Raw genomic sequence first — 18,415 nt, forward strand, 5'->3', positions numbered from 1 at the left:
AACTGTAATTTTAAGACAACCTGTAACATAGCAGTTAGGAGCTGATTGGCTGGTACTTTACCTCTCTCCACCACTTAGTAAATAGATCCCTTAATCAGGTAATAGGTATTATTTAAATGTGTCAGTGAATTCAAATTTTATTAAAATGTTTTTCATCTTTTTAACAAATACAAGTCTTGACCTGGCATAAGGCCACTGCCAGAGAGCTCAGATGGGTCTTCACAAAGAGAGCAGGCCTAGGCATAGGCAAACTAAGTAAATACCTAAGGGTGGCAGAGGTTTGCAGTCGGGGCACCCAACTGGATGGCGGCTCTGCTGCTTTGGACTGACTACTCCAATCGGAGCTCTCAGTTCCAATTGGGCAGCTCATACACCAGGGAGCTGGCAGCAGTGGGAATGGCCAGGCTGGGAGCAGTCAGTGAGGGCAGTGGAAAGCACTCTATATCAGTGGATAAAGGATGATGGTAACTGTTTTAATTTTGTCCTGTTGGAGCAATGCATTTGCTTTTTCCCTGTGTGGGGCAATATGTGCCTTGGAAGATCACAAAAGCTTTTTAGCTTTCAGAGTAGACAACCAGGTAAAGGGTGATGGATGTTGCTGGCTGCTCTGATCTTGGCTGCTGGGAGAGGGGTGCTGGGTCAGAGGCGGAGCTAGCGGCATTGCTAAGGGACACCAGCCAAAATCTCACCTAGGTCTTCAAATTGGTTAAGGCCGGCTCTGCTCATAAATCTTGGTCCCTGTTGCGCCAAGCAGCCCCTCTTGGCGCATCAAGTCCGTGACTGCTCGACTGTGCGTCTTATTCACTGAAAAAGTGCATTTTATTTTCACAAATAAAATAACTAGAAGCAACTAAAGGATTTAGCTAGACAGCACTGATCACTTTGATGAGTGACATTGTACATCGGTGTGAAAATGAGTCTGTAACTGTATATGAAGCAGTGAGGTCTGGTGAGGTCAATGGCTGATGAGACACTGGCTAAAATCAGAGCCAGATTTACACATACACACACATACACATATACAGTGTATATGATTTGATGGTGACTCCAGAGTTTTGACTATAAAATTTATTAGAATAATACAAAGAGGATATGAATAATATAAAGATTATATAAGTTCTAAATGGGTGCGCTCGCCACGCAAGGGGCTCATTTGTGCTCGCCCAGCTGTCTGTATGCCGGTGCAGATATGCTGGCCGCCGGCATACCATACTACACCCGTTCTAAATATCTTCTTTGTATTATTCTAATAATTTTTATAGTCAAAACTGTGGAGTGTACTGTAGTATGACCTCACGTCACGGATAACAAGTGCTACGTTGCAGCGTCCACAGAGACTTTGTGCATGTTTAAAACTTACTTCTGTGCAGCCTTAAGTCGCAGCTTAGCATCTATAATACAGATTGAGTGATGTTTCTGCAATGCGAATAAGACACAAAATGTAAAGAAAAGGTCACTATGCTGCTCGTTGTGGCTCAGACATGCCTGGGGTGTCACGCCATATATGGCGTATTGAGGTTAGGAGGACATATTTGTAAGTCCAGTATGGCCATGCAATAATAGTGTATTATGGCAGGGCTTTTTTATGTTTTTAAAGTTACTCCTACTGTATGTACTTAGGAATAGGCAATATTTGACTAATAAAAATATTCAGTAAATGGAAAATGAGGAATAGTATGCAGATGTATGCTGAGCACTTCCTGCTGTTCAAATAGTATCACTTGTGTGGGGAACAGAGAGTAAACACATACCTGCATAAACGTGCTCACAGGTACTGTATACAGAAACAAAAAACAATCTTACAACAATCTTAACTACAACACAAACGGGGTTTTAAAAAAAACGGATGTGCATTGTCCAGTGGGTGGGAGAGTGCCAAAAAGCTGGACTGTCACGCTGGAATTGTGACTGTTGGGAGGTATTTAGCATTATTAGAAACTCACAGATCTGCCCAGGTTACCACTCCCTTAAATCCAATATGATTTTACCAACTGAGGGGCACCACACACTTTTTTTTGTTATAGGTAAAATATACTATATACTAAAATAAAAATATTAAGGGAGATAGCCGCAGTAGATTACCATGGGCTAATTGTTCCCCCAGGGGTATCCAATTAGACCAGATGCCAGGAATTAAAGGTATTCTTTCTTTCACCTGCCTCAACGGGTAAAAAAAATAATCCCCGATAACTAGTGGGTTGACAGGTGCCGCAACCATGTTATCACACAAATCTGTTTAAATGCCCCTTAACCCTGCTACTTTAACATGCATCATAAAGGCTACCAGGAGTTTAACTGAATAACCACTGGCGTTAAAGCCTGAGGCTACCTCCAATTTTCACCCGCTGTCATTTACTGTGTGTTTCTACCAGCTTTAGGACCCGATTCATATTTATAAGTAAAGCAAATTATCAAGCAATTGGGCAAAACCATGTTGCACTGAAGGTGGGGCAGATGTAACGTGCAGAGAGATTTAGATTTGGGAGGGGTTATATTGCTAATGTCCAGGATACACACTGGCAGCTTTATTTTTACACTGCAAGTTAGATTTCAGTTTCACACCACACAAATCTAAATCTCTCTGCATGTTACATCTGCCCCACCTGCAGTGTAACATGGTTTTGCCCAGTTGCTTGCTTTTTTGCTTTACTTACTGTACAAACATGAATCAGTCCCTTCGTGTTTGTTTGTCCTGCGAAGGAATACTTTTTACTTAAACTTTTTACTGTTTAGGGAGACCATTAAACGAATGTTAAGGGTCTCCCTAAACAGTAGAAAGTTTAATTATGCTAAGGCTCAAGCCACGGCTACCAAGCGTTGCAGTTCTGATTATCTGTATGGGTTAGTTTAGATATGCAGAAAAAAATGCAGCAATTTTATTTATTTTTTATGTTAAGAAATTAACTGGAGTTCGTCCCAGTCTGCAAAAAAGTGCAGACTCACTACAACACTTCACAGATCTCCAGAGTGGAGGGGAAAAAAAAAAACTGTGGACAGCTCTCTGGGTTTGGGAATACACATTAAAATAAGATTTTACTCACCGGTAAATCTATTTCTCGTAGTCCATAGTGGATGCTGGGGACTCCGTAAGGACCATGGGGAATAGACTGGCTCCGCAGGAGACTGGGCACTCTAAAGAAAGATTTAGTACTACCTGGTGTGCACTGGCTCCTCCCTCTATGCCCCTCCTCCAGACCTCGGTTAAGGAAACTGTGCCCGGAAGAGCTGACATTACAAGGAAAGGATTTTGGAATCCAGGGTAAGACTCATACCAGCCACACCAATCACACCGTATAACTCGTGATAAACTTACCCAGTTAACAGTATGAACAACAAACAAGCATCACTCAACTGATGCCACATAACATAACCCTTTAGTAAGCAATAACTATATACACGTATTGCAGAAAGTCCGCACTTGGGACGGGCGCCCAGCATCCACTACGGACTACGAGAAATAGAATTACCGGTGAGTAAAATCTTATTTTCTCTAACGTCCTAGTGGATGCTGGGGACTCCGTAAGGACCATGGGGATTATACCAAAGCTCCCAAACGGGCGGGAGAGTGCGGATGACTCTGCAGCACCGAATGGGCAAACTCAAGGTCCTCCTCAGCCAGGGTATCAAACTTGTAGAACTTTGCAAATGTGTTTGAACCCGACCAAGTAGCAGCTCGGCAAAGCTGTAATGCCGAGACCCCTCGGGCAGCCGCCCAAGAAGAGCCCACCTTTCTTGTGGAATGGGCTTTCACTGATTTTGGATGCGGCAATCCAGCCGCAGAATGAGCCTGCTGAATCGTGCTACAGATCCAGCGAGCAATAGTTTGCTTTGAAGCAGGAGCACCCAGCTTGTTGGATGCATACAGGACAAACAGCGAGTCAGTCTTCCTGACTCTAGACATTCTGGTCACATAAAGCTAAGGCCAACAGCATGACCACTTTCCACGTGAGATACTTTAGCTCCACGGTCTTAAGTGGCTCACACCAGTGGGATTTCAGGAAACTCAACACCACGTTAAGATCCCAAGGTGCCACTGGTGGCACAAAAGGGGGCTGAAATATGCAGCACTCCCTTAACAAACGTCTGAACCTCAGGCAGTGAAGCCAGTTCTTTTTGGAAGAAAATGGATAGGACCGAAACTGGACCTTTATGGACCCTAATTTTAGGCCCATAGTCACTCCTGACTGTAGAAAGCGCAGGAATCGACCCAGCTGGAATTCCTCTGTAGGAGCCTTCCTGGCCTCATACCAAGCAACATATTTTCGCCATATACGGTGATAATGCTTTGCTGTCACGTCCTTCCTAGCCTTTATCAGCGTAGGAATAACTTCATCCGGAATGCCTTTTTCCGCTAGGATCCGGCGTTCAACCGCCATGCCGTTAAACACAGCCGCGGTAAGTCTTGGAACAGACAGGGCCCTTGTTGTAACAGGTCCTGTCTGAGAGGCAGAGGCCATGGGTCCTCTGTGAGCATTTCTTGCAATTCCGGGTACCAAGTCCTTCGTGGCCAATCCGGAACAATGAGTATTGTTCGCACTACTCTTTTTCTTACACTTCTCAGCACCTTTGGTATGAGAGGAAGAGGAGGAAACACATAGACCGACTGGAACACCCACGGTGTTACTAGTGCGTCCACAGCTATCGCCTGAGGGTCCCTTGACCTGGCGCAATACCTTTTTAGCTTTTTGTTGAGACGGGACGCCATCATGTCCACCTGTGGCAGTTCCCATCGATTTGCAATCTGCGTGAAGACTTCTTGATGAAGTCCCCACTCTCCCGGGTGGAGGTCGTGCCTGCTGAGGAAGTCTGCTTCCCAGTTGTCCACTCCCGGAATGAACACTGCTGACAGTGTTAGTATGTGATTCACCGCCCAACGAAGAATCCTGGTGGCTTCTGCAATTGCCACCCTGCTTCTTGTGCCGCCCTGGCGGTTTACATGGGCCACAGCAGTGATGTTGTCTGACTGAATCAGCACTGGTTGGTTTCGAAGCAGAGGCTCCGCTTGACTCAGGGCGTTGTATATGGCCCTTAGTTCCAGGATATTGATGTGCAGACAAGTCTCCTGACTTGACCACAGCCCCTGGAAGTTTCTTCCTTGAGTGACTGCCCCCCATCCTCGGAGGCTTACATCCGTGGTCACTAGGACCCAGTCCTGTATGCCGAACCTGCGGCCCTCGAGGAGGTGAGCACTTTGCTGCCACCACAGAAGAGACACCCTGGCCCTCGGGGACAGGGTGATCAGCCGATGCATCTGAAGATGCGATCCGGACCACTTGTCCAACAGATCCCACTGAAAGATCCTCGCATGGAACCTGCCGAAGGGAATGGCTTCGTATGACGCCACCATCTTTCCCAGGACTCGCGTGCAGTGATGCACCGATACCTGTTTTGGTTTTAGGAGGCCTCTGACCAGAGTCACGAGCTCCTGAGCCTTCTCCTCCGGGAGAAACACCTTTTTCTGGTTTGTGTCCAGAATCATGCCCAGGAAGGGCAGACGCGTCGTAGGAATCAGCTGCGACTTTGGAATATTCAGAATCCAGCCGTGCTGTAGCAACACTTCCTGAGAGAGTGCTACGCTGATCAGCAACCGCTCCCTGGACCTCGCCTTTATGAGGAGATCGTCCAAGTATGGGATAATTGTAACCCCTTGCTTCCAAAGGAGCACCATCATTTCCGCCATCACCTTGGTAAATATTCTTGGTGCCGTGGACAGGCCAAACGGCAACGTCTGGAATTGGTAATGACAGTCCTGTACCACAAACCTGAGGTACTCCTGATGAGGTGGATAAATGGGGACATGTAAGTACGCATCCTTGATGTCCAGAGACACCATAAAATCCCCTTCCTCCAGGCTTGCAATGACCGCCCTGAGCGATTCCATCTTGAACTTGAATTTCTTCAGATAAATATTCAGGTATTTTAAATTCAAAATGGGTCTGACCGAACCGTCCGGTTTCGGTACCACAAACATGGTGGAAGAGTAACCCCCTCCCTGTTGAAGGAGGGGAACCTTCACTACCACCTGCTGGAGATATAGCTTGTGAATTGCTGCCAACACTACCTCCCTTTACCTGGGGGAAGCTGGCAAGGCCGATTTAGATAACGGTGAGGGGGCGTCTCCTCGAACTCCAGCTTGTATCCTTGAGACACAATTTGTATAGCCCAAGGATCCACCCGTGAGCGAACCCACTGATGGCTGAAATTTTGGAGATGCGCCCCCACCGATCCTGGCTCCGCCTGTGGAGCCCCAGCGTCATGCGGTGGATTTAGTGGAAGCCGGGGAGGACTTTTGTTCCTGGGAACTAGCTGCATGGTGCAGCTTTTTTCCTCTACCCCTGCCTTTGGCAAGAAAGGATGCACCTCTGACTTTCTTGCTTTTCTGTGAACGAAAGGACTGCATTTGGTAATACGGTGCTTTCTTTGGCTGTGAGGGAATATATGGCAAGAAATTTGCCTTCCCAGCCGTAGCCGTGGAAACTAGGTCCGAGAGACCGTCCCCAAACAATTCCTCACCCTTATAAGGCAACACCTCCATGTGTTTTTTAGAGTCGGTATCACCTGTCCATTGCAGAGTCCATAAGACCCTTCTGGCAGAAATCGACATTGCGTTTATTCTAGAGGTCAGCAGGCAAATGTCCCTCTGGGCATCCCGCATATATAGGACAGAGTCTTTGATATGTCCTAGGGTCAGTAAAATAGTCTCCCTGTCCAGGGTATCTAACTCCTCAGACAGAGTATCCGTCTATTCTGCTACAGCACTACACATCCAGGCCGCAGCAATTGCTGGCCTCAGAAGAGTACCAGAATGTGTATAAACAGACTTCAGGATACCTTCCTGCTTCCTATCCGCAGGATCCTTTAGGGCGGCCGTATCCCGTGACGGCAGGGCCACCTTCTTAGATAAGCACGTCAACGCTTTGTCTACCCTAGGGGAGGATTCCCAGCGTAACCTATCCGTTGGCGGGAAAGGATACACCATAAGTAATCTTTTGGAAATCAGTACTTTCCTATCAGGGGAATCCCACGCTTTTTCACATAACTCATTTAATTCATGTGAAGGGGGAAAAGTCACTTCTTGCTTTTTCTCCCCAAACATATACACCCTCTTGTCAGGGACAGGGTTTTCCTCCGATATGTGCAATACATCCTTCATTGCTATAATCATGTATCGGATGGCTTTAGTCATTTTAGGCTGCAACTTTGCCTCATCGTCATCGACACTGGAGTCAGAATCCGTGTCGACATCTGTGTCAACCAACTGCGATAGTGGGCACTTTTGAGACCCTGACGGCCTCTGAGCTGTAGAATCAGACACGGGTTGAGACCCTGATTGATTATCCAACCTTTTATGCAAGGAGATTACGTTATCATTTAACACCATCCACATATCCATCCAATCAGGTGTCGGCGCAGTCGTCGGCGACACCACATTCACTTGCACTTGTTCTGCCTCCACGTAACCGTCCTCGTCAAACATGTCGACACAAACGTACCGACACACCGCACACACACAGGGAATGCTCCAATTGAGGACAGGACCCCACAAGGCCTTTTGGGGAGACAGAGAGAGAGTATGCCAGCACACACCCCAGCGCTATATAACCCAGGGATTACACAGTAACTTAGTGTTTACACAGTAGCTGCTGTTTATGATAATTTGCGCCTAAATTTATGTGCCCCCCCTCTCTTTTTACCCTTTTTCTACCTTGATACTGCAGGGGAGAGCCTGGAGAGCTTCCTCTCAGCGGAGCTGTGAGAGAAAATGGCGCTGGTTAGTGCTGAGGAAGAAGGCCCCGCCCCCTCAGCGGCGGGCTTCTGTCCCAGGTCTGTGTAATAAAATGGCGGGGGCTCGTACATATATACAGTGCCCAGCTGTATATATGTGTCTTTTTGCCAAGAGGTATCCTAATTGCTGCCCAGGGCACACCCCCCCCCCCCTGCGCCCTGCACCCTACAGTGACCGGAGTGTGTGGGTAGTGTGGGCGCAATGGCGCACAGCTGCAGTCCTGTACGCTACCTCATGTGAAGACAGGAGTCTTCTGCCGCCGATTTCGATGTCTTCTTGCTTCTGCCGGCTTCTGACTTCTGGCTCTGCGAGGGGGACGGCGGCGCGGCTCTGGGAACGGACGACCAAGGTTAAGATCCTGTGTTCGAACCCTCTGGAGCTAATGGTGTCCAGTAGCCTAAGAAGCGCAACCTAGCCGCAGTTAGTAGGTTTGCTTCTCTCCCCTCAGTCCCACGTAGCAGAGAGTCTGTTGCCAGCAGAAGCTCTCTGAAAATAAAAAAAAACTAACTAAAATACTTTCTTATTAGCAAGCTCAGGAGAGCTCACTAAAAGCACCCAGCTCTGGCCGGGCACAGATTCTAACTGAGGTCTGGAGGAGGGGCATAGAGGGAGGAGCCAGTGCACACCAGGTAGTACTAAATCTTTCTTTAGAGTGCCCAGTCTCCTGCGGAGCCCGTCTATTCCCCATGGTCCTTACGGAGTCCCCAGCATCCACTAGGACGTTAGAGAAATATACGTTAGGAGAAATACTGTTATCAACAGTAAGTTCTTACCATAAGTCCACAGGTTCCACAGGATACATTGGGATATGGTGGAGCAACAGCGGATTTGCACCAAACAGTCAAAGCTTTTCGGCCTCCCAGCATGTAATGGGCCCGTCCATATATCCCGCTTCCTGGCTCAGGCAAAACAGTTGTTTTCCAAAGCTCAAGGGAGGAGCATCATGTAGAGCCCTAATCAGGCGAGAAAAACACACATGCACACCCTTACGGACAAGATGGAAGAGGTTAGCGAGTAAAAGCATCCTCAAATCAAGTGTGTCAGGGTGGGATCCCTGTGGAACCTGTGGGCTTAGGAGTAATACTGTTATCAACGGTAAGTTCTTACCATAACATATATTTCTCCTGCAGGGTCCACAGGGTATCCACAGGATACACTGGGATGTCCCAAAGCAATTTAGTGGTTGGGACGCTCCTGATTAGACAGGAGAATCCTTTGCCTGAATTCAGCATCCCGAGAGGCAAAGGTATCAAGGTATAATGTCTAATGAATGTGTAAATGGAGAACATGTGTCTATCTAACATATCTATTCTGCTGAAACAACACATTGTGCTGTCCATAATGACCTACCTTACAAGTAGAGTGAGCAGAGACATTAGAGGGAAACAGGGAGATCAGCTTGAGAATATGCTTCTGAAATTTTCATCCGAAGCCACTTCCCCAGTGTCTGCTTATCCGCAGACCATCCTCGCTTGTGAAATTCATAGAGAATGAAGAGAGTATCTGTCTTTCTGATGGCACTGGTATGGTCAACGTAAATCCTTAAAGCACGGACTACGTCCAACGCTGCATCTCCCGCAACAAAGTCCGGCTCTTAGAAGACCAAGACTACATTTTCTTCATTAAGATGGAATTTCGAAACCACCTTAGGAAGATACCCAGATTTGGTTTGAAGAACTGCTCTATCTGGATAAAAAAATTCAGCAAAGGAGGATGGCATAAAAATGCCCCTAAATCTGAAATTCTTCTAACTGAAGCAAAAAGTCAGTAGAAAGAGAACTTTAGCTGTCAACCATTTAAGACCTATATTCAAGTGGTTCAAATGGGACAACCGAAAGGGCCATTAGGACTAACTTAAATCCCAAGGCACTGTAGAAAAAACAAAAGGAGGTTGAATGTGTAGCATTCCTTGGAAAAAAGTGTGCACGTCCTGTAGGTTAACAATTTTCTTTTTGGAACCATAAAGTCAAATTCTGACACTTGTACTCTAAAGGAAGTCAGCCATAACCTTTATGGATTCCTGACTAAGTGGAACCGATGTCTTACCTTCTCCTTGTGCTCCGGCCACAGCCTGGTAACGTCTGCTGGACCTGCTAGTATATCCGACACAAACGCCCGCCGAAACAGCACTGTACTCGTGGATAAGCTTTGTCGCCAACCGGCGGGGAGTTGTTGGAGCGACTCTTTCTAAGGTACGTATAAGACGATTTTTAGAAAGATCACTCGGAAAAAATAGTAAGACTATAAAAATAAAATAAGAAAGATCATGGCTGCTAAAAAAAACAGCAGCCCTCTGACCATGGTCCGGCTCCTGCCGCACCAAACAAAAAACGAATTTGCCTGAGCCAGGAGGCGGGTTATATGGACAGGCCCCTTGCATGCTGGGAGGCCGAAAAGCTTTTACCGTTTGGTGCAAATCCGCTGTCGCTCCACCATATCCCAATGTATCCTGTGTTGAGAATCCGTAGGCTGGGCGTTTGTTGGAGGAGTGGCTCCGGGAGCAGGGGGGAATTGAGGAGGTCAGATGTAGTTCCTTCTCATGTAACTCGAGGTTCAAGGATGAATAACTGAAGAACGGAACATTAAGAACTAGGCTACAATACTCTGTAAGGAGCGGAGAGAATGTACACTGAAGCAACATGGCTGGAAAACTCAAGGAACACGGCTGAAGACTGAATACTGATGATGCGTGGATGAAGAACACTGGATGATGCTGCGGAAGAAAGGATGTTGAGGAAGCGTGACTGAAGAGCACTGTAATTGGCTACTGAAGAATGAATGCTGTAGTGACGTGACTGAAGAACACTAGATAATACTGTTAAAGAATGAAAGCTGTGGCGACCTGAATGTAGAACACTGGATATTACTGTTGAAAAATGAATGCTGCGGTGACGTGACTGAAGAACAATGGATATCACAGTTGAAGAATGGATGCTGAATAGCCATGGCTGAAGAGCACTGCGGATGATCGGGGAGGCCCTCTATGGTTGCAGGACACCCAGGGGTGCCGCCCACTGGGCAGACAGCTGCGGAACAGAGGAACTTCCAGCAGAGATGCAGTGGAAATGACAGGCAGACTTGCACTTCAGAGTTGGAGACCTTTTGGATCACGGAAAAACCACAGGAGGTACCTGTGGGAGCTTAGAGCTGGAGCTTCTGCTCTAGGCAGTAACACAAAGCACTGGCAGCATGCTAGAATGGGCCGACCCCTTTTGTAAGAGGAAGCTGCCTCCCATTGGACTGAGCATACCACTGAACTCGGCAATTGATCACAGAGAATCTTGGTCTCCAACATGGCGGCTTCCAGTGCTGCAGACACACAATAGCATGCCTTTTTAACCACCAGGTCCCCCATCTCCGCCTCTCCAGCAGTTGCACCGTCACCGCTGCCAGCCCCGCCATGCCTCAACCACAGCCATGCAGTACCGCTAGGAGCCGGACAGGCAAACCCCTGGACCCCGGAGGTAAACCCCCGACACCTGACAACATTGAGACTATCTTTAAAACATGCGGAGCAGAAGTAGATTTAGGAACCAGCCCGCCCCTAGAAAGCAATTGGGCAAGTAGCCCTAACCTCTCCTACATGCAAATCGCCACCCGCAACCCCCCCCCCCCCCCCCCCCCACCACCCTTTGCTGTGACGCCTCCAGGTTTGTACCTAGCGGGAAATCCGCCACTGATGCTGGGGAGAAAGGCTCTGCAGGCTTTGGCAAAGCAGGGAACCATTTCAGCTCATTTTAAAAAATAATCTTGTCCTGCATAAATCACTTTCTGCCGTTTATAAATGACAGAGGTGTTCATAAAGAGCAAACACATTCTTTGTTCATAAGGTCAAATATATTTGTAATATTTTGACTACTGCCAGAGAGAATATAAAAGTTTAGCGTTACATCAGTATTTGGCATACACAAGTCTACTGCCATCTTCCAGGTGTTTAAGCAAATTATCAGATGTTAAAATTAAATTACCTCAATCGCAACAGCCAAGTCCTTTACTATTGTACATCAACACGGTAAAGTGAATCGCCAAAAGTCTAACTTGCCAAAAGCTCCTATTACTCTTGTGGGGAGACTTGTCAAATCTAAAGTGGCTCTCTTTCAAAGCAACCAATTAAATCCTGGCTATCATTCCTCAGAACGTAAAAAGTAACGAATTGGTTACCATGGGTAACTCCTCCACTGGTACTCTTGAGAAGGTTTGATAAATAACACCATTAATGTTAATAAAAGGAGGGCCAGTTAACAAATTTTGTGAGCTGTACAAATTCCTATAATTGCTGGTGCCAGGTTTCTTTCAGAAAAGAAGAATATATCTATTTGTTTCTCAATTGAACAAAATAGTATCATTTATTATCTCCTTATGTGTTAATGTGATCTTTTTTTCTTGTAATTATTGTATTTGAAGACAACAGAACTATATTACACAACTGTTATTCCATTATCCTTGTTCCATTTTGCAGCAATAAGTCTTCTTTTGGCATTTCTTAAAACTTCCGATAACGAATCTTAAATGAATTGTGACAATTTGACCACGTACACCAAACAGATACAGCTGAATTATTTTAGCTTATTAGTTACAGGCTTTTTAAGGATGCTGGAAACACGGTCAGTCTTCATTTCACAAAGTCACGGTGGATGACGAAACACGCCAACAATAAGTGATATCAGTGGTTCTGCTACCACTGGATATTGCATGGTCACTTGCACTAATTAACACAAGTGTAACTATTTTTCATTGCGGCAGGCTTACAACGAAATGGAGTATAGATATTATCCGTGCAGCTCTGCCTGTAATCAAAGGATTGCTGAGCTCCTAACATCACATCGGTACAAGTATATGTAATGTATATCAGTATGTCACTTCTTGAGCAAACCTCTTAATGTTTGATTAACAGCACCACCAAAATATATTAGGATCTCATCGGTTTGCACAGTATCAGACGGGAAGGTGTTTGGAGCATGACCCGTTCAAATCTTCTCTCACACAATTCAACATGGAACATACCCTAACGACTGATGCTTCCTAAAATAAAACATACAGGGCGGGATGTACTAATGTACATCGCCGCCCATCGCCTCCCTGCGCCACGATGCTGATCGCATATGTACTAACATATGCGATCAGCATTGCGGAGGACAGCTCTTCCGATAAGAGCTGTCCTCCGCGATGCGCAGCGGCAGCCTGACTTCCGGGATTCGGCCCCAGAAGTCAGTCTGCGCATGCGCGGGGTGACGGGGGCGGCAACAGGGCATGCTGGGAGGGATCCGATCGGATCCTCACACAGCGCCGCGGAGAGAAGCTCATAGGCTTCTATGGACGTACGCCAGCTAAAGCTGGCGTACCCCGACGCGGCGCTGTCCTGCCGGTCGGGGGTTAGTACATCAGGAAAATGCGGTAAACAGGGAGTTTACCGCATTTTCCGCTTAGTACATCCCGCCCACAGTCTTTGCTAAACGGGTGTAGTATGTTATGCCGAAGGTCGGGATCCCTGCGCCCGGATCCCGACCACCGACATGCCGGTAACTGGGCGAGCACACCGCGCTATTTATTCTCCCTCCAGGGGGGTCGTGGACCCCCAAGAGGGAGAATAGTTGTCGGTATGCCGGGTGTCAGGATTCCAGTGCAGGTATACTGAGCGCCCGGATCCCAACAGCCGGCATACCGAATACTACCCTTGTTAAACAAACCTAGAACAAATAAAAAGACAATATCCTAACACTGCAACGCTGACAGTAGTACAGAGAAACCCAGCGTGATGCATTTACTGATAATGAGCAGGTACAGCAGATACAGATGTTACTTGGCTAATTACAATCTTACCCAGATCTGCAGCTTGATTCTTTTGTCATTCCTGTAAATAGTTTTCACTTTGAAGTCTATTCCCACCGTGCTGACAAATGCCGGGGTGAATGAGTCGTCCGCATATCGGAATAGGAAGGAGGTTTTGCCCACGCTGCTGTTCCCAATAATTAAGATCTTGAACATGTAATCAAAATTCTGGTCGGAGGACTCTTTCTGCCCATAACGAGAGTCTGTAGCTGATGCCATCTGTATAGAGAGAGACACATACCGTATATGAGTGGGAGGGCAGGAGATGTGCAGGCTCAGTGCTATAGCAACCAGACATCCTATCTGAGAACAGGAACATTATACTGACTAATACTTAAACAGATGATTTGTGGTTTATGCCAATATGGCTATTAGAGCACAACGCCATCAGACTATGATCCATGCACTATAAAAGGAAGCAGGCTGGCAGCTATAAACCTGTTAGTCAAATACAAATGGAATGGAATTATTGCAAAGAAAACAAAAAACAAAACTATATGCCCTTATGAAAATAACTACCTCATGTTTTATTTGTCTAAGCAGCTTTTAGAGCCATATTTTACTAACTATAGCTTGCCTTTGGAAACCAGTAACAGGAGAATATGATTACTTGCGTAACAGGATCTTATAACACATAATGTGTCAATTAAACATTGCAAGTTCTTTCCCTAGGAAAGGAGAGTCAACACAGAATATATATTGTATTAAATGTAAGAGACCACTAATCTCCAATAATTACATTTTCAGATGTGTGACCATGAGGTGTTGGTGCCCATACACTTGTGCGATGCCCCTTGACGCGACATCGCAGGGCATCGCACCTGAACTGCCAAAGTGATTACCATGCGATAGATCGCATGGTAATTACGTGATGGGCATGTCACAGCCGAGTGGGAGCGGCTTCTGGCAGCTCCCGGCGGGTGCCCATCGCACATTACAGTGCGATATATATCTCATGTGGTTTTAAAAACACATGCAATCGCACTGCGATTCGATAAATATTAACTGCAGCACATACTATCTTGAGACGCGAGATTCGAGCAGCGTGCCCGCGCATCGCGTCTCAAGGTACCTAAAATGTGCATACAATCCCCCGATTTCTCTCACAGATGCGGTCGAAATCGAAGGTTAGTACCGATTATCTCACAAGTGTATGGGCACCATTAGCCTGATATAAAGGAAGTTACCCGTCCACTCTATTTGTGTTCCAAGCTATTATTCTCTAGGAATATGTACTGAGCTGTTTTATTTATTACATATATGTACTAGATATATATTAGCGTTTGCCACGGCTTCGCTCACATGGATGTCTCTATTTGCTCAGCGGAATTAATATTGTGATTAATATTGAATACATTGATCACAAAATTATCTTTGTAAACAATATTTGCAGTTTTTCCTTCAGGGACTAACATAAAAAGATCCACGGGGTTACTAACCCATGCTACACAAGCAAACTACACATGAATGTCCATAGGAGAAGCAACAGCAGCCTTGTGTTTTTTTTTCTTTTAAGAGTTGTGCAATGATATATTTATTTTTGAATTTTATATTATATATATATATATATATATATATATATATATATATATATATATATATATATATATATATACATACATACATACATACATATACACGCACACATACATATACACACACATACATACATACAAATCTAGAAAACCACAGCACTCGCCACCCCAGAGGCGGGGTGCAATATCTGCACTCACCACTCATAGGGTGGGGTGCATGCAGCCCATGGCCACCAACCCAAATATATACAAACAGAAAGTTCAGCACTCACCATAGCAAGCTCACTTATCCTCACAACATCAATAAATAAATGATGGGGGTTTAGTTAGTGAATTGGCCAATGCACGGAAGCCTGCATACCGCTCGCCAAGGTACCCCACCTTCATGCAGGTCCTAATTTTTGAGACTCTGTGATAGTGTAGGACCTGCATGAAGGTGGGGTACCTCGGCGGGACCGGAAGTATATATAATGTGTGTGTGTGTGTGTGTGTGTGTGTGTATATGTATATATATATATATATATATATATATATATATATATATATATATATATATATATATATATATATATATATATATATATATATATATATATATATAATAGGTTGAGTATCCCTTATCCAAAATGCTTGGGACCAGAGGTATTTTGGATATCGGATTTTTCCATATTTTGGAATAAATTGCATACCATAATGATATATCATGGTGATGGGACCTAAGTCTAAGCACAGAATGCATTTATGTCTCATAAACACCTTATACACACAGCCTGAAGGTAGTTTTAGCCTATATTTTTTATAACTTTGTGCATTAAACAAAGTGTGTGTACATTCACACAATTCATTTGTGTTTCACATACACCTTATACAAACAGCCTGAAGGTCATTTAATACAATATTTTTAATAACTGTGTATTAAACAAAGTTTGTGTACATTGAGCCATCAGAAAACAAAGGTTTCACTATCTCACTCAAAAAATTCTGTATTTCGGAATATTTGGATATGGGATATTCAACCTGTATATACAGTAGAGATAGATTATATATATATATATATATATATATATATATATATATATATATATATATATATATTATTAGGATTTTGGTACCTACCGGTAAATCCTTTTCTCTTAGTCCGTAGAGGATGCTGGGGACTCCAAAAGGACCATGGGGTATAGACGGATCCGCAGGAGCTTGGGCACACTAAAAAGACTTAATACTGGGTGTGAACTGGCTCCTCCCTCTATGCCCCTCCTCCAGACCTCAGTTATAAAACTGTGCCCAGAAGGGATGGACATTTCGAGGAAAGAATTTATTGTTACAAACACAGTGAGTGTTATACCAGCTCACACCTCCAACACACCGTAGAACGTGGCATTCAGCAGAATACTAAGCAACGGCATGAGCAAAACACAGCCACATGCTGAGAAAATATGTAACACAAACCGTGTGTCCACATAAGCGAAATTAAGACCCCGCATGCCATGGCATGAACAACAGTAGCAACTGCCCGACAGAGAAAACACACCACCAGGGTGTAACCAAAAGCAATAACTGCAGACACAGAACGCACTGGGACGGGCGCCCAGCATCCTCTACGGACTAAGAGAAAAGGATTTACCGGTAGGTACCAAAATCCTATTTTTTCATACGTCCTAGAGGATGCTGGGGACTCCAAAAGGACCATGGGGTTTATACCAAAGCTCCAAAACGGGCGGGAGAGTGCGGACAACTCTGCAGCACCAAGTGAGCAAACAGAAGGTCCCCAAAATCAGGGTATCAAACTTGTAAAGCATAGTAAAAGCGTCTGACCTTGAACAAGAATTCGCTCGGCAAAGTTGAATCGCCGAGACTCCTCGGGCATCCGCCCAAGAAAAAACCCATCTTCCCACAAGAAGAAATCTCCACCGACCTTGGTGACGGCAAAGCAGCCTTAGACCGAACATGCCAAACTTCATCACAGATTCAGCATGTAACCGACTGTATAAAACAGTCTCCCAAATCAATATGGGAGCATACCAGACCCACAGGGCCTCTGTTTTTCCAAACGGAGCCAAATTGATGACCTACATACTCAAATCCCAGGCTAGACCAAGGGAATTTGAACCGGCTAATGCCTAAGTAACCCCCGGCATCAACATAGGCCGATTTTAGTGAAAACCAGAAACCACTCTTGGTAGAAGTACCAACCGGGAACTCAATTCTTCTCTATCCACCTGAAAGATCAAACAAGGCTCGTGAGGCAAAATCACCACTTCCGACACCCGCCTTGCGGACGTCAAAGTCAATCGCCTGACCACTTTCCAAGAGAGAAATTTCATACAGGAACTTATTAGGCTTTCCTCCACATCAGCTTGTATGGCTAAGCACGAGCTAGCTGAAAGTCCTCCAAGGAGCCTTCCTGGATACACACCGAGACACATAATTACTCCAACAACGGTGGAAACGTTGTGCCGTCAGTTCTTTCGTAGCCTGAAGAATTGAAGAAACTACTTCACTGGGAACAACCTTTCGACTTAGGACATGACATTCAACCGTCCCGTCGCCAGACGCAGCCGCGGTACGTCCTAATACACGCCCTGATCTTGTTGTAACATTACCTCACGTAAAGGAAGAGGGCAGTAATTTCTTATGAGTAAATCATGAAAAACTGGATAGCCAACCCTCGCTGGCTAAACCGTATTTTAAGAGGATCATCGGAGCCTCAGATCATCTTACGCTTACCACCGTCAGAAAGGTGAAAATGGAGAGGCCACCTAGACCAACTAAAAACACCCACGGTGTCACGAGGATGTCTACTGCTATATCTTGAGTGTCCCTTAACCTGGAACAATCACCTCGAGGCCTCTCGTTGAAGAGAGACGCCAACATGACCAATTGCGACACTCCACAAAGACTTGTCACGTCTGGGAAAGCATCTCGATGATGACAGAATCTTTCCCGGCTAGATATCGTGTCCGCAGAGGAAATCTATTTCTCCGTCGTTTGCCTCCGGAACGAAAGCTGCTAATATAGCGTTCACCAGACTTCCCACTCAACTGCAAACTATGCATCTTCTGTCAGTTCCGCTTTTTCCTTGTTCCGCCCTAGCGGCTTACTTATGCCATTGCGGACAAGTCGTCTGGTAGAATTAACACGGGCAGAACACGAAGAATATGTTCACCTAAAATAGCTCTTAATTCAAGAAAACTTACAACAGACAAGTTTCCCAACTTGACCACATCCTCTGGAAATACGTCCCTTGCAAAGGACTGCTCTCCAG

The 18,415-nt window shown here is 45.5% G+C and overlaps 1 protein-coding gene across 1 annotated transcript in view; it reads right to left on the reverse strand.

Annotated features, from left to right (window-relative positions):
* RAB3A (RAB3A, member RAS oncogene family) overlaps nt 1–18,415 on the reverse strand; it is a 162,081-nt gene that overhangs the window by 101,634 nt on the left and 42,032 nt on the right. The window contains exon 2 of the mRNA XM_063916132.1: nt 13,607–13,834. Within this exon, the coding sequence (XP_063772202.1) occupies nt 13,607–13,834 (228 nt within the window). The remainder of the gene's footprint in view (nt 1–13,606; nt 13,835–18,415) is intronic.

This window comes from Pseudophryne corroboree, chromosome 1 (genome assembly GCF_028390025.1).
Source record: "Pseudophryne corroboree isolate aPseCor3 chromosome 1, aPseCor3.hap2, whole genome shotgun sequence".
NCBI classification, from domain to species: Eukaryota; Metazoa; Chordata; class Amphibia; order Anura; family Myobatrachidae; genus Pseudophryne; species Pseudophryne corroboree.